The following is a 16,170-nucleotide window of genomic DNA, read 5'->3' on the forward strand; positions in this document are numbered from 1 at the left end:
TCTATTCTGCATAGCTCGTGATTTCTATACAGGTGTGCAATTTGGTGGCACAAGTCCTTTGTTACTCCCGATGTCAGCCGATAAATATTATGATATTAAGTGATGACAGCAAGGGGGCATTTCTTCTACCCTGCTGCTGCCCCAGTAATCTGCACCCTCAAAAACCGGCCATTCTCCCTCAACTCTTGACTGCTCTGTTCCGCTCCAGTACCGCCCTGGGCTCTGGCCACCATCCTCATCGTTGCCGCCGTCTTACTTCTCTGCTGCTGTTTCTGCACCTGCAAGAAATGCTGCGGCAAGAAGAAGAAAGGGAAGAAAGGCAAAGACAAAGTGAAGGCACAGATCAATATGAAGGAGGTGAAGGAACTGGGGAAAAGCTACATTGACAAGGTGAGTGGATGGCTGTTCTCCTTCATGGCACAGGGCAAGGAGGAGTTTTCATGTCGTTCCGAGAAACAGCCCGTGCTTGGCCTGCAGAAGGGCTCCGGTCCAATCCCTGGCATCTCCAGGTAGGCCTGGGGGAAAGACCCCTGCCTTGAAACCCAGGAAAGTCACTGCAAGTCAGCCCAGGAATGGCCCAAGGTATTGTGGTGAGGCACATGAGATGAGGCATCAAACACTGCCTTGCCCCACAACCTTAGTGGGAGCCAACCCCTTTCAAAACCAACCCTTGAAGGCATTGAAAGGCTTCCCCCACATAGGGGGGAAGAGGAGGGGGAGGAGGAGGTGGTGGAGGTGGAGGAGGAGGAGGAAAGGTTGCCAGCAGCCTCCTCCTCTCTCCTCGTGGAACACCGGAACACAGGAAGCTGCCATATACTGAGTCAGACCATAGGTCCATCTAGCTCATTATTGTCTTCACAGACTGGCAGAGGCTTCTCCAAGGTTGCAGGTAGGAATCTCTCTCAGCCCTATCTTGGAGAAGCCAGGGAGGGAACTTTGAAACCTTCTGCTTATCCCAGAGTGGCTCCATCCCCTGAGGAGAATATCTTACAGTGCTCACACATCAAGTCTCCCATTCATATGCAACCAGTGTGGACTCTGCTTAGCTAAGGGGACAAGTCATGCTTGCTACCACAAGACCATGCTTCTTACAGAGAGTGGGAGGAAAGCTTGCAAGGGTCAGATCGGTCCCAAAGAGCTGCTCCAGTGGTGACAACAAGGGGGCATTTTGCTGCCCTGCTGCCACCCCAATAATTTGCCGCCTGAAGTTATGTTCCACATCAGATCATTAGTCTTATCTATCTATCTATCTATCTATCTATCTATCTATCTATCTATCTAGAATTTCTTGTATACTGCCTCCTCCAAAGACTCTAGGCAGTGAACAATAACAATAGCAATAGCAATAATTTTTAAAAAAATCAAAGGGCAAAAGTCTGGCGAAAATGGTCGGTCTTGAGAAGGGCCTTGAAAGGCACTAAGGAGTAGCTTTACACATAATTAATAACCAGTAGCTGACATCCTGGTTAACATGGCACATGTGGAACCCCCAAAGCACATGTTCAGTGTAGCGGCTACATACTCACTTCTAAGTGTGGGGGTTGCATGGGAGGAAGTTTATGCCAATCTCCCTTCCACTGGCAGCATTTTGTGCAACACACTTTTATTCCAGTACTGCAAAAACTTATTAATAGATTGCTAAGATCTCTAATCTGCCCCTCCCTAGAGTGCCAAGATCTGTTCCCTCTGTATTGTCAAGATCTCTTATCTGTCTTTCCCTAAATCAAATAAAACGCATCCATTTCAAGCAGGCTTTTCAAAATGCCCTGACACTTATTTTCTCATATCCAAATACATTCTACTTTCTTCTTTTCCAATCACTGGGCAATCAAGTGATTACAAGCAAATGGTTAAATGCAAAATTCTGCTATGTTAGTCCTAATGTTCACGAAAATGTATTCTGAAAGGGGGAGACTTGGAATCTGGCGATCAGAGATGCAGTAAGAGGGAGAGATGGAATCTTGCAGTATCTGCGTTCTTGACTTGTGGACGCTACAGACATGTCCTGGAGATCTGGAATCAAGTCACCTGCCTTTTCGATCCGAGCAACAGTGTTGGGGAAAGGAGTGTCCAATACTTGACTCTGGCTTCCCCTCGCCCCCTGCAAGGCTAATTTTCCTGAAGCAAGGCTTCAGGAGAGCAATTTAGATTAGGAAAACGGTGTGGTGGAAAAGAGTTGCCACTCCGATCAGATCAGAGCCCTTTGCAGATGCTTACATGGTTACATGGATTCTTACATGGACAAATCCGTGGAGGGGAGATTCATTCATTCATTCATTCATTCATTACATTTTATATCCTGCTCTTCTGCCAAGGAGCCCAGAGCGGTGTACTACATACTTAAGTTCCTCCTCACAACAACCCTGTGAAGTAGGTTAGGCTGAGAGAGAAGTGACTGGCCCAGAGTCACCCAGCAAGTCTCATGGCTGAATGGGGATTTGAACTCAGGTCTCTCCGGTCCTAGTCCAGCACTCTAACCACTACACCACGCTGGCTCCGGGTCTTTCATTGGCTATTAACCTCCCAGAGACTTGCATTTTGGTCGGTATACAAATATGTTAAATTAAAAAAAATATAAATATAAGTTATGATGGATTCCTAGAACTGCCATGTTCAGAGGCAGCAAACCTCTGGATACCAGTTGCCAGGAGAGAATTAGGGGAGGCCTATTGATTTTATACCCTTCTGTATAGCTGTGGAGGCTCACAGTAGCATCGGAGAAAAGAATAGATAAAGGATGTCCAAGTGGGCTGGAAGGGATCAGCTATCTGGAGCTGTGATTAGCTGAATCAGCTAGGTGTCTAATCCCCTGAGCCCCCCTGAGACAGATGGCCTGTGACCTTGGGATGCTGGCTTGAGGTATGGGATAGGGTTGATCCCAGAGAGGAAGAAACGGCAGGTCTTCCATAGGAGAGGGGCAGTGTCAGAAGGGATTGAGCAGTGCATTTCCTGAGGCCAGGAATGGGAATCTGGAGTGCTTCGCGTAGGACAAGCACATATATGTGAATGAAACGGGAGACACATGAAGGATATACATATGAGGATGTGGGTAGACATGTGCATTATCCATAATGAGCGAGGAAGGTGCAACCATTTGTTCATAACGTTATGGGACCTCTTGGATGTTTTTCAGTGCTCTGTTGCTCTGTAAGGGATGGGGAATACAGCTGGAGGGCTCTGGGGTGTGTATGTCTTGGATCCAAGGTTGGCGTTCTCAGGAGTCTGGATGTGTGGTTATGCAACGTGGCTCTTTCACCATCTTTACTACGGCCTAGTTAACAGCAGGGGGCAAGCAGAAGAGGAGAGCTGGTCTTCTGGTCGCAAGCAGGAATTGTCCCCTTTGCTAAGCAGGGTCTGCCCTGGTTTGCACTTGAATGGGAGACTACATGTGTGAGCACTGCAAGATATTCCCCTTAGGGGATGGAGCCACTCTCAGGGGAAGAGCAGAAGGTTCCAAGTTCCCTCCCTGGCATCTCCAAGACAGGACTGAGACTCCTGCCTGCAGCCTTGGAGAAGCCGCTGCCAGTACTGAGCTAGATGGACCAATGGCCTGACTCAGTAGAAGGCAGCTTCCTATGTTCCTAGGAGCATTCCATTGTTCCAAGTCTCTGATCTCTGAATGAAATGCTCCTGCCAGGACCAGTTTGGGATGGGTCTAGTGTGTGTGTATCAAGATTGCAGGAAAACTTCCATTTGCGGGGACTTGGATTTTAGGATGGGGAACTAGACAGGAGTTGCTGTGGATCTAGTGTGCCTGCTTCTGTGCCCTCGTGATTCCTGCCCAACTTGTACTTTTGTAACTCTAGGGATCACTGCAAGGATATCATAGGTTTTGAGTGTACTCTTCTTCTCCAGAGGAATGGCTTAAAAAACGGGGTGGGGTGGGAGGTGCAAAAGCATACATGAAATTGTCCAACAAGCATAAAGCGAGGGAAGATCACATCGCATTGCCTATGTCTCTTTTTTGTCTTTGACCTCAATGCTTCCCCATTGGATGCTCTGATCCCTTCCTTCCAGGTCCAGCCCGAGATAGAGGATCTGGATCCATCTCTGCTGCAGGAGCCCAAGGAGGAAAAACCACAGGAGAAGTTGGGGAAACTGCAGTACTCACTTGACTATGACTTCCAGAGCACCCAGGTGGGGATGGTGAATGCTCCCCACTCTCACATGCCCAGTTGGAGCAGACAAGCCTCCCTGTTCTCATCCATTATACCACACTTCCCTCCTGGAGTAGCGAAGAGTTCTGGCTCCCAGCCTGTTCCCACAAGCGCTGGTTGGGGGGGGGCGGTCATATAAAGAGGGCCATAGCTCAGTAGCAGAGCATCTGCTTTGCATGCAGAAGGTCCCAGGTTCAACCCCTGGCAGCTCCAGGCAGTGCTGGGAGAGACTTCTGGCTGAAACCTGATGGAGAGCAGCTGCCAGTCAGACAATACTGAGTCAGATGGACCAATGGTCTGACTCTGTATAAAGCAGCTAAGGAATGGGGAGGAGCTAAGAAGGCGTTGCTAAAAGAACATTTTTGTAAACTTCTTTGAGGACATTGGTCAGCTCAGAGGTATAGAGACCTACTGAATTAATCAGTTAAGCAGTGCTATGGGCAAGCATGGGGAGGAGCCATAGCTCAGCGGCTGAGCACTTGTCCAGTTTAAACCCAAGCAGGCAACTGGAGAGACCTTGGAGAGCTGCTGACCACCTGATGTAGATAATACTAGTTGGATTGCCCCAGAGTCTGACCCAATGTAACGCAGCTTCGTCTCTCCAAATGTTTTCCTCTGAAACCTTTCCCTAGCTGGTGGTGGGCATTATACAAGCAGCAGACCTCCCGGCGTTGGATATTGGAGGCACCTCTGACCCCTATGTCAAAGTCTTCCTGCTACCAGAGAAGAAAAAGAAATTTGAGACCAAAGTCCACCGCAAAACTCTCAACCCCACCTTCAATGAGTCGTTCACCTTTAAGGTAAGTTCTCAATCCATCCTCTTTTCTATCTTGGCCACAGTCCCGGAGATTCACAGTGTGCCTCTCCATCCCCTAGGGATATCCCTCCATCTCACACCTCTGTTCCCACTGAAACACACCTCTACTCCCCATTGACTCAACCAACGGTGTGTTTGAACTTAGGTACCCTACTCTGAACTGGGCGGGAAGACCCTCGTCATGGCTGTCTATGACTTTGATCGCTTCTCCAAACATGATGCCATTGGTGAGATACGTATCCCCATGAACACCGTAGACCTGGCACACGTGATTGAGGAGTGGCGGGACCTGCAGTCTGCAGAGAAAGAAGAGGTAAGGACAAGCACTGAATCCTCTTTTGTAGGCCACAACAGCATCTAACTGAAGCTAGGGATGCTTCTGAAATTCTCATTATCTGAATTCTGGAGTTCCAAATTACCTGGGTTGTTTCTGAAGTGGGACCAATGCCGTAGGAATTTCCCATTGCTCTCTTATTTATTTCCTACTTCTGTACAGAGTGTTGTGCATGCACTGTTTAGTGCAATGTTCACTTCTTTGGTGCCACCCCCACTTACCATATTGCTGATGCGCATGTATGCATTGAAAAAATTCTGCAAAACAGACAACCTTGAGATGACTGTAGGAATGATTGCATCAAGTCAAGATTGTTTTAATGTGCTGTTTACTGATGGACATGTGCACTTGTACACAATGATAAAACGCCACCCTCACAAATGCAATTTGCTGCTGACTGTACATTCAGTTGTATCAAGAACACCACACTTCTGCCTTTTTGCAGTATTTTATCAAGGCACACATCAGGGACAGCTCCCACATGAGGCATGATGATGTGTCAGCCTCAGGTGGCAAGTGTGCCAAGGGGCGGCAAATGCAGGCACCCAGCTGCAAGCGTCATCCACTTTCCTGCTGCCGCCACTGCCCCATCCTACTTGCCACTCTCCATGTGTTTTTCCCTGCACCTGGGGTCAGTGCTGACACTGTCCCACTTCCCATGAGTCCAGATGGCACCCCTTGACCCCTTGTGCTGAGCTCATCTAGGGTGCACTCTTCTCTCATCTGTTTACATTTCCAGTGCTTCACATTGGCTGGCTCCATTTCATTGCTGAGGTTATATCCTTTGGAGGATTAGTGACAATGAAGAGTGTGTCCAAAATGAGGCCAGTGCAGGGGGAAGAGAGCTCGTTGACATGCAAGACAGAACTGCCAAGGAAGGTGGAGTGACATCAGCACCAGCTCCAGACATGGGGCCAGTGAGGGCGGCAGGATGGCATGTTGCCTTCACCTCTGTCAGCAAAAGGCAATGAGCCAGCCCTCGCACACATGCATATCAGTAGCCAGGGTGGCAGAGTAGAGTTGCAAATGAATTCAAAGGAGCTAAAAGTTATGGCAAATGCTCCAATTGCCCATGCTCCAATTCTGGAATCAGTCTTAGAAATTCTTCTAGTTAGAGCAGAATTCAAGTGGGATGCAGCAGGACAGAGCAAACCAGAGGAATGATAGAGGAACAAAACAGGAGAAATATTTTCATCCCTTTTGAATTTCATGTAAGGGTCCTGTAAATGTTATCTTAGCAGTGAGGGAGCTGCTGCATGGCTGGGATAATTTATTGTAAGCCACACAAAGACGTGAGTTTGGGGCAGTATACAAATATGCTAAATACATAAAATAATGTCTACATCAGGGATTCTCAACGTTGGGTCCCCAGATGTTATTGGACTTCAACTCCCATAATCCCCAGCCCCACTGGCCTTTGGTTGGGGATTACGGGAGTTGAAGTCCAATAGGATCTGGGGACCCAACGTTGAAAATCCCTGGTCTACATTACCCAACCACATGGGAGGGGGGTGGTCATGAGGGTCCTCCTCACCACAGAATTGGCATCCTGATGAGACATGTGTGCCACTTCTGTGGAAAAGATGCAACCTTTTTGCAGTAGACAGGAGGCTGTAGCCATGCTTTCTTTCAGAATGTGAGGATTGGCCCCTGATTATCCATCCATCCCAGTTCTGAATCAACCCTGTTGGTTTTGTTTTGTGTTTCCCTGCAGCATGAGAAGCTGGGTGACGTTTGCTTTTCACTCCGGTATGTCCCTACAGCTGGGAAGCTGACTGTCATTGTGCTAGAGGCAAAAAATCTCAAAAAGATGGATGTGGGGGGCTTGTCAGGTAAGAGCTCACCTTAGCGATAGATGAAGGGAATGAAAGAACTGGACCATCTGGACCTATCTAACCTCTTCCAGCATTCTAGTCATTCTAGTCCAAGGATTCTCAAACTTGGGTCCCCAGATGATGTTGGACTACAACTCCCACAATCCCCAGCCCTAACAGCTGTTGTGGCAAGGGATGACGGGTTATTGTGTTCCAACAACATCTGGGGACTGAGCTTTGAGAACCCCTTTTCTAGTCTCTTTCAGCATTCTAGTCACCTTTCTCTGGGTGTCAAGCAGACATCTTCCAGTTCTATGGGGAATGAGGGAGTGGAGGGGCATTCAAATGGCATCTGCTCCTCAGTCTCTATGATAGTTTTTAGAAAACTAGTAAAAATGTGGCTCTTCACCCAGGCTTTTATATGAGAGAACTGTTTTTTGCTGTTGCTGTTCTGTGTTTTGTTTTGTTTCACATAGGTTTTTAAACTTTTTAAAAGAGATACATTATTTTTATATTTAACATTTGTACTTTTTAATTTGTAACTAACTGATCCAGCGCAGAGCATCTGTGCCCCTAATTTTCCCTGTCTCTCCCTCCCTTTTCGTTTCATCTCCCTCCCTTCAGCCCCAGTCCATTCTCCCCCCCGCCCTGCTCCCTTCTGCCCCAGACAGTTCTCTCACTGTCCTCCAGCAGCACTTTCCTTCCCTGCCAGCTGGCCGGCCTGGCCACCTCTTTCTCTCCCCGCTATCCAGCAGCTGCTCATGAACCCTCGCGAGAGCTGCCACATATGAGATTGGCGGCGGGTACGCCTAAGAGAAATATGCATATAGATTGTGCATTGTTTTAATTATACTGTAAACTGCTCTGGGATAATGTTAATGAAAAGCGGTATAGAATAAAGCAATAAAGAAAGAAAGAAAGAAAACAGGCAATCCCCACTTGCATTCTGAAGTCGCACCACCCCAGAGAGTGTACCTCTTGCTTTTTCTGCATGTGCATCAGTATGAGGAGGGGACTGTTATGGAGGAGAGGGCAAGGGAAGCAGGAGGGAATGAGCCCTGGGGAAAGGTCAGGGGAGTGACAGACTTCACTCTGCCCTTGGGCAGGAGACCAGCAAAGGCCATCGGCCTTGCACCTGTAGCCTACCCTGCTACTTGCTTCCCTGCAGGCTCTTCAGTTACCATAGGGTGGCAGTTCCTCTCATACTTGGACTGTGTTCAAAATGCAGTATGTAAGCTTTTGAATGACAAAGAACTCTTCATCGGGCTAGGAAAACCTTGAAAGTAATGAGCCATAAGAACATGTCTTGGCTTGGCACTTCAAAACGTTGTTTGTTATTTGTTTTCTTTCCGCAAATGTAATTTTAAAATTACAGTTATTGTGGGGGAGTTAAGAACATGGAGCTACCATAACTTGTTCTCTGGCATAATGCAAATGGCATGGTTCTAATCTCTCTCTCCCTCTTCCCTCCCCAGACCCCTATGTTAAAATCCATCTCATGCAGGGAGGAAAACGGATCAAGAAGAAGAAAACCACCATAAAGAAAAATACACTGAACCCTTATTACAATGAGTCCTTCAGTTTTGAAGTGCCTTTTGAGCAAATCCAGGTAAACCAGCAGCCCCTCCCTTTAATTGCCATTTCACATGTAAATATCTGATTGACTTGCTATTATGCACAGTGACTGCCTATTGTGTATCTTGCCATATTCTGAACAAACGGCTTGAAGTAAAATGTATTGTCAAACAAATTGCCATTTTCTTTCCTTCCGTCCTTGCATGTCTGCAGTAACTTTTTTTGAAATCTGTTGTCACATTTGAGTGCAACTACAAATATGCAACTTTCACTCCTAAAAATTAAAAACACACACACAAAAAACACCACAGACATTTGTTGCATTTCTCATAAGCATCTTTGAATAGAAAGAGCCATCATCAAAACTCCACAGAATTTGCTAGCCTTGGATTGTGAACTAGAACTATGTGAAACTTTGGTGGCTGAAGCTGCCTTATACCAAGTCAGATCATTGGTCCATCTAGCTCACTATTGTCTACAGTAGATCTACATCTTTCTTCATTGTTCAAGTTTTTTCAGTAGAGTTTTTAAGTCAGAATAACTCAGCAATAAATATAAATGTTGTTTCATAGGAATAGCAGTAAGCGCACATGGGATGCATGATACAACATCATATTAAGGTTAATGTTAAGTGTGCCGTCAAATCGGTGTTGACTCCTGGTGACCACAGAGCCCTGTAGTTGTCTTTGGTAGAATACAGGAGGGGTTTACCATTGCCGCCTCCCACACAGTGTGAGATGATGCCTTTCAGCATCTCCCTATATCACTGTTGCCCGATATAGGTGTTTCCCATAGCCTGGGAAACCTATCGGGGGGATTTGAACCAGCATCCTCTGGCTCGCTAGTCAAGTCCTTTCCCCTCTGCGACATCCCCCCAAATCCCCATAAAATCCCATGTTCATGATGCAATAAATCACCATCTGGAAGGGCTCAGTGTTTCTGGCAGACCCAGAAATGGGAACCCAAGACACCACAAAACAGTGGCAGGGGGAAAGGGTGTGATTTGAAGTGGAGAAGTAGTGGGCTGGAGGTGGATGATTAATCTTTTATCCATCTACCACTATTCATTTTTAACCCACCCTTTCCAAACACTTTCCCCATCAATTGACCCCAAATGGATGGAAAAGAGAAAGTGGTAGGTAAGGGAAGGATTAAATCCATGCACTCTGCCTATTTAACGTCTGCCGCAAATTATCCATCTGTTCCCTCCACATCTACTGTTCAGCCCTAATGGGGTAGCTTTGCGTTCATAATCTTAGAATTCTAACTTGCTCCCCATGTGGTCTCTTCTCCCTTTACAGAAAGTGCAAGTTGTCCTGACGGTTCTGGATTATGACAAACTGGGCAAGAATGAAGCCATCGGGAAGATCTTTGTGGGCTGTAATGCCACAGGTGCCGAGCTGCGCCATTGGTCTGACATGCTGGCCAATCCTCGGAGACCAATCGCCCAGTGGCACACTCTGCAACCTGAAGAAGAAGTGGATGCGGTGGTTGGCATAAAGACCTCTTGATGCCCTTTTCCTGTTGGCCGACTTATCCGGCAACAGTTCCATCTCCCGTCCAGAGTGAATGGGAGTGTGTGGGTGAGGCACCCCTGAAAATGCGTGTGTGGGAGGGAGTAGCTGTGAGCCTGTCTCTTCTCTCAGAGACATTTCCTGTTTGAAAAAACAAAATCTCCAAGAGAAAAAAAATTCCTCTGTTTTTAATCCCCTGTGTGAAAAAGGAAGGAAACTTGAGACTGGTGAGAGATTTGCTATAGGTTTACTATGAGGCGTACCATACAATTTAAGTAGTTTTAAATGTTTTGGTTGCAGTTTTGAATTTGCATATGAAAACTGAGCCTTAGGTAACAGTCTTAACATTATTGGGTATAAATTATTATTATTGGGTATAAATTATATTACTATGCTAGATTTGAAAAGCAGGCCTCAGATAAACCTTCGTTAATCTTTTGTGTTTTTTTCTTTGGATTAAATTATAGGTTTGCTATAAGTTTCTTTAAAATGTCACCATTTCATAAAGATTTTGGAAATTGTACTCTGGTGCCATGTTTGAAAACTAGACCTCATGTGTAAATCTATTGTCAACAATGTTTACAAATGTGTTTACAATAGGTTTACTAAAGGGTTGCAACAAATTGTGTACTTTGATGACATCTACAGCTTTGAATATTGTATTATACCACTGCTTTAGAAAGCTAGGTCCTAGGTGAAATCAGAAATCTTTTCAAACATATTTTTAAAATACATTTTCTATAACTTGATAATGGTTTCAATTATGATTAAAATAGCTTTTCCTTTTGGTCATTGTATTATAAAATATTTAAAATCCAGACCTTGTTCATAGATGAAATTGCCTAAAATAGGGTTGGGTTGGGTCAGGATAAGGTTGGAAGATATGTTGCGTGTTAGTCTCATAATATATCAAACTTCAGAAACACAGAGGTAATATATCCTAAAGATTATATTACAAAATATTCACATAATCATCGGACAATTAAAAATTAGCTTTCATTTTCAAAACTACTGTATACTTAACATACATTTACAATGGTGTTTTTTTTTTTTAAGATTACAACAATTTTATGAATTTTGATGTTAAAGCATAATTGAGTGCTAAGCATCAACCAATGTATTAAGATGTTCACATATAGTTTATTCTGCTTTATAGCAACTTAATTTGGGGGCTTTATAACAGTGTTGCCATAACCATTGAGTTGTTTTACAACATAGTTAACAAATGCTTTACAACATATTTTCATAATGTTTAATATAGATATTATAGGAAAATTATTATATACTTTAGGTGGACTTACAACAGGCTAACTACAGGTTTACTAACAACTTTTACCCACCTTACAATAATTTTGCTACGTTAACAGATGTTTACATTTTTGCTACAACCTTAAGTGGTTTATTATACAACTGCAGCAGGTTTACTGTTTGATAGCCACCAGTATGATTTTTTTTATAAATGGGGGTGGGGAAACCATTTGCAAGATGTTTACTATACGATTTACAGCTGGTTTACAATGGTTTTACATAGGCTGAAACATGTTTACAGCACCCTTGCTATCAAAACATTACGAGATAAATCAGAAGTGTCTATGACCTACAGGTAATTACATACTAGATAACCTACATTAGCAAGTACATTTGCAGCTAAAATATGTTTATTTTATAGGATTACAAGCTTTTTTCAGTAGAGCAGAACTGAAGAGGAACCATGAATTCTAACCTTAAAAGCCAATCCGTAATTATGTATTTAAATATTGTTGTTCAAATCTCAGAATTCAGATCTGAAATATCTGGGCAAGGTTGTGTATTTTAATGTACATTTCTTCTTTTGCTGCCACAGTGCGTATTGTGTGTGTGAGGCAATAGGATGCGGAGAAACCATCTAAGAAAATTATCTGATTTTGTCCTTGGGAGGAGCCCTGAAATTCCACTTTGAATTTCAGTTTCTCCTTGGAGTAACTCAGAAATTCTCTTTTGAATTTCACCTTGAGAAAATTTGATTTCAGCCCTTATAAAATCTGTCACCAGAGTCCATAAGAGAGCAAACCTTAAAAAAAGAATGCCATATTTCACAAATTAAAACTTTTGATATTGATATTAGGATATGTTTCCCCTGATTTTTCAACTTTTGACAAAACATCCTTTCTGGTCTCATTTGCAATACTTTTACCATACGTTTTAGAAATGTAAATTACTTTTGAGGCTCATCTAAGTGTTTAACACTTAGTCTTTGTCTACCTGAGAGAAAAATAAGCCTCAGGTGGTAGAAATATTATCACTTGTCAGTGGTCATTTGCAAATGAAGTCCAGTTTTCAAAAGAAGGCACCACCCATTTTCTTGATAAAATATCAGTCATTTTGACAGTCTTTTGCTGGTGGTGATATCAGCAAAAAACATAGCTTTATTTCTCAGGGCATTTGTCTAGTCCTTTTTTCTCTAGGTATTCTAGAACTATAGAATTATATTTCTATAGTCCCTCTCTGCCCCCTACCCCAACTGAGGAAAGATAGCTGACTTCAACTTCCTAGTTTTGGCTGCAGCAGAACTGCACCTCAACTTATCACTCTCTTCAAGAGGCAAACAAATCACAGTATTATATTTTCTGAAAGTTTTGCTTTAAAGGAAAAACAACAGAAGTAAAAGGTAACAGGGAAGGGAAGGGTAACAGAGAGAGAGAGAGAGAGAATGAACATATATGAACTCCGATGCAGAGAGATAGTGAGGCCATTCACACAATCAAAAACTGTGTTCTTCCTAGATTTGATTGTGTGGAAGCAAGGTAGGAGAAAAAGCTACCCAGGCTTTCCTCCTACCTTGCTTCCACACAGTCACTTCTAGGTTTTCTTCTTACCTTGCTTCCACTCAACTGAAAATTGGCAGCACTCACAGCTCCCAAACCTGGGTAGAACACAGTTTTTGATCATGTGAATGTCCTCAGTCTGTTGGTATTGATCTCCTCTCCTGTGACTGTGAAGGTTTGGTCCTCCACCATCTTCTCCCACAAACTAGAGTTAAACTGGTTTCCAGTTCATTGCAGGGGGTAGGATAGGAAGATAATTACCAGGACTGAACAGCACTGGGATGGGAGAAGCCACTTCTATAGATTATCGACTTGTTCTGGTACACCTTAATAAAGCCTTTGCCATGATGAGAGGTGACAAACCTATACAGGCCATAGTCTACACAGGATTGCCAACCCTCCAGGATTGGCCTGAAATCTCCAGGAATCAGCATTAATCTGCACATGACAAATGAAAACAATCCTGGAGATGTTAATTGCATGATATAGTAAAAAGTACTGTACGGGGAATTGTGTGGGGGGAATTTCTGAAAATAGCTTCAGTCAGTTGGCAACCCTAAGTCCACTTAAGTTACAAACGCTTCCAGAGAAGCATGTAGAAAAGCTACATGTAGAGCCTGTAGATTTGCCAGAGCACTTGGAAAATAATGATAGAGATACCCATTTTTGTCCACAGTCTGCAAAATCTCCACACCATTCCTGGGAAATTCCCAGCCCAATCCCAAGTAACTCTCCAAGCCCATTCTCACATTACTTCCCTCAGATTTTGCAAATATGGAAGCAATGCATCTGTGCTCCTAGAAAAAGGGAACAATAATAATAATGTATCAAATAGTAACACATGGATTTCATGTCAAAAAACACATATTCACACCTGTTTGTGCAAACTAGAGTTCCTTCACCTTGTAACAGAACTATTGATCCAATCAATGTCAGTTTGTAACCAGTGGATTTCTTAAAACGAATAACTTCCTGTAGAGATACAGAAATAATTCCCCTTCCATGCTGTGGAGAAGCATTTAAAAAAAACCAAAACCAAAAAAGAAACCAACCAACCAACAAAAAGACTAGGCCAAGTTTGGTTGCCCAACTCAGGGGCACAGTGGCCAATGTTTTGTTGCTAGAGTGTTTTTGTATTTGCAGTGTTGATATAATTGCACATTCATCCCCATCCATTTCAATTTAGAATATTCTCTGCTCTGTTGACTTCCTTGAATTCATCATAAATCCAGCCTTACCACCAAATCTCTCTTATTTTCAACAGTTAGAGAGGTGAAACATTCAAAATGTTGCTTTCCGAGCCATGAGGAAATACTGTTTAAATATGCCTCACCAACACATATTTCAGGTGGCTTAAATGCCACCTTATTTTCCTTTCCCTCAGAGACCTTGGTGAGTAGACCAAGAAGATGGCCTTTTAAGATGGCTGCCACTGAACTATTGCTCAGTAATGTTACTGTCCATCCACTGATCCCAGCTGTTAACAAGTTAACCTTCCCATTCCCTGCTAACATCCATCCTCCACCTTTTGGCATCAGTAGGCATGCAGATGCCTAGGTCAACATGTCCACCATTGAAAATAGGCCACCTTCAAGTTTTGAGGAGTTGTGTAATTGTAATGCCTGAAGGGATTGTGTACTTAAGTGCAGAAGGCTTTGTAACTTTGGTGTGTGTTGTTTCTATCCCCTTCAGTCCTCTCAACCACCCCTTTTAGTGGTACTGTCCTTTCAAAGCTGCCTCCACTCCCTTTTTGAAACCAGTTTTAATATTCATGTATTTGACCAAGCGGTACTCTTGTCTGTTAATAAATAAGAGATCTCTATATTTCAAACGTGTTGCTTCTCATTGTCTTTGATTATGACTGCACTGTAGAGTGTATGACTGGGTGGGAATGTTGGAAATTCTCTGTGGTGAGAGAATCCCTTTCTCATTATAGCAGAGTGCACAGAGGCACAACACAGCGGATATTTAGTTAGGCATGCGTGTATGCTGAGAGTAAAGTAACTTGGAGCCAATTCATAATTTCAAATCAATATAAAAGGCATTTATTAAGGAACTCCATTCTAGATAGGAAAGTGAGGAGTTAGGATCTCTAATCTATCTATCTAGCTGGATGCAGATGGATTCTGCATCCTCTCTGCACATATGGTGCAGGGAGAGAGGCTTGCCATGTTGCAAGGTAGGAGGCCAGGTAGGGAAGAGAGAGAGGAAGAGGAATTTGATCCCTAAGAGTAGCAATCTACATATCAAAGGGATAGCATCAGAGCAGTGGAGAAGTGATGACCAATGTCTTGACCTTCTAGCCCTCTGACTTACTAGTCTGTCCTCCACTGTCTGAGACAAAGAAACAGCGCAAAGTCCTTTAACTTCCAACAGGAAATGGGGCAGCTCCAAGTTTGAGGGGGCTCTCAGCAAGTGACCTCTGTTGAACCCCCTCCTATCTGTAGGACACAGCATGGGAAACACTGTTGGGAGAAACATTGCAGACAGCAGCCACCATCTAGAACCTGTTGCTGGCTCATCAAGAATGAAAGAAACCTGTGTCTACTGCCACAGTAATGGAAGGGGACCCCACCCCAGCCTAGCCAGTTGCTGCTGAGTTCTGGCTAGGCCTAGTCTTTCCCAGGGGCCCGAGCAGACATCAGCTGTGGGGGCACCCCCCCCGTCCCGGACTCTGGACTCCTCAAGGGTGCCTTGTGCTAATACCAATCCTCCTGGGAAACATACAAATCCTGCTATGAAATGAATGTGAAGGAAAGATTTGCTTTATATTGACTCCATTGCCTTTACATTTGATATTCTCAAAGGAGAGTGAGATTATTCTATGCCACTAGCTCCATCTACATTATTATGCCCTGTTTATGCTAACAGGAGTTTCATAAGGAAAAACTATGTGTTATTTTTAACATATAGTTTGGCTCTGTGTGCTTGCTTTTTCTAACTGAGAGAGTAGCTGCAGGGGTAGGGGGGAAGCATCTGGATGAGATCAGGACTGGAAGAAAGGGACTTTAACCTTTTCCCTCCTGCCATGCTCCAGTTCCTGACCATGCAGCTGTTATAAAAAACAAGCACACAAGGCCAACCTACATGTTCAACATCACATGTAGTTTGGTTCACAGGTCTGCAGGTATTTGTAGTTTGGTTCACATGTAGTT

At 44.0% G+C, this 16,170-nt stretch overlaps 1 protein-coding gene and 1 long non-coding RNA gene across 2 annotated transcripts in view; one reads left to right on the forward strand and one right to left on the reverse strand.

Annotated features, from left to right (window-relative positions):
- The window catches only part of SYT5 (synaptotagmin 5), a 49,868-nt gene extending 35,029 nt beyond the window's left edge, over positions 1–14,839 (forward strand). The window contains exons 3-9 of the mRNA XM_053261438.1: positions 209–390; positions 4,018–4,137; positions 4,790–4,957; positions 5,120–5,287; positions 7,023–7,140; positions 8,598–8,731; positions 9,999–14,839. Of these exons, the coding sequence (XP_053117413.1) occupies positions 209–390; positions 4,018–4,137; positions 4,790–4,957; positions 5,120–5,287; positions 7,023–7,140; positions 8,598–8,731; positions 9,999–10,208 (1,100 nt within the window). The 3' untranslated portion in view covers positions 10,209–14,839. The remainder of the gene's footprint in view (positions 1–208; positions 391–4,017; positions 4,138–4,789; positions 4,958–5,119; positions 5,288–7,022; positions 7,141–8,597; positions 8,732–9,998) is intronic.
- LOC128329775 (uncharacterized) overlaps positions 1–16,170 on the reverse strand; it is a 20,253-nt gene continuing 4,083 nt past the window's right edge. Inside the window, exon 3 of the long non-coding RNA XR_008309785.1 lies at positions 1–290. This is a non-coding gene — a long non-coding RNA (uncharacterized LOC128329775). The remainder of the gene's footprint in view (positions 291–16,170) is intronic.

Source organism: Hemicordylus capensis, chromosome 6, assembly GCF_027244095.1.
Source record: "Hemicordylus capensis ecotype Gifberg chromosome 6, rHemCap1.1.pri, whole genome shotgun sequence".
NCBI classification, from domain to species: Eukaryota; Metazoa; Chordata; class Lepidosauria; order Squamata; family Cordylidae; genus Hemicordylus; species Hemicordylus capensis.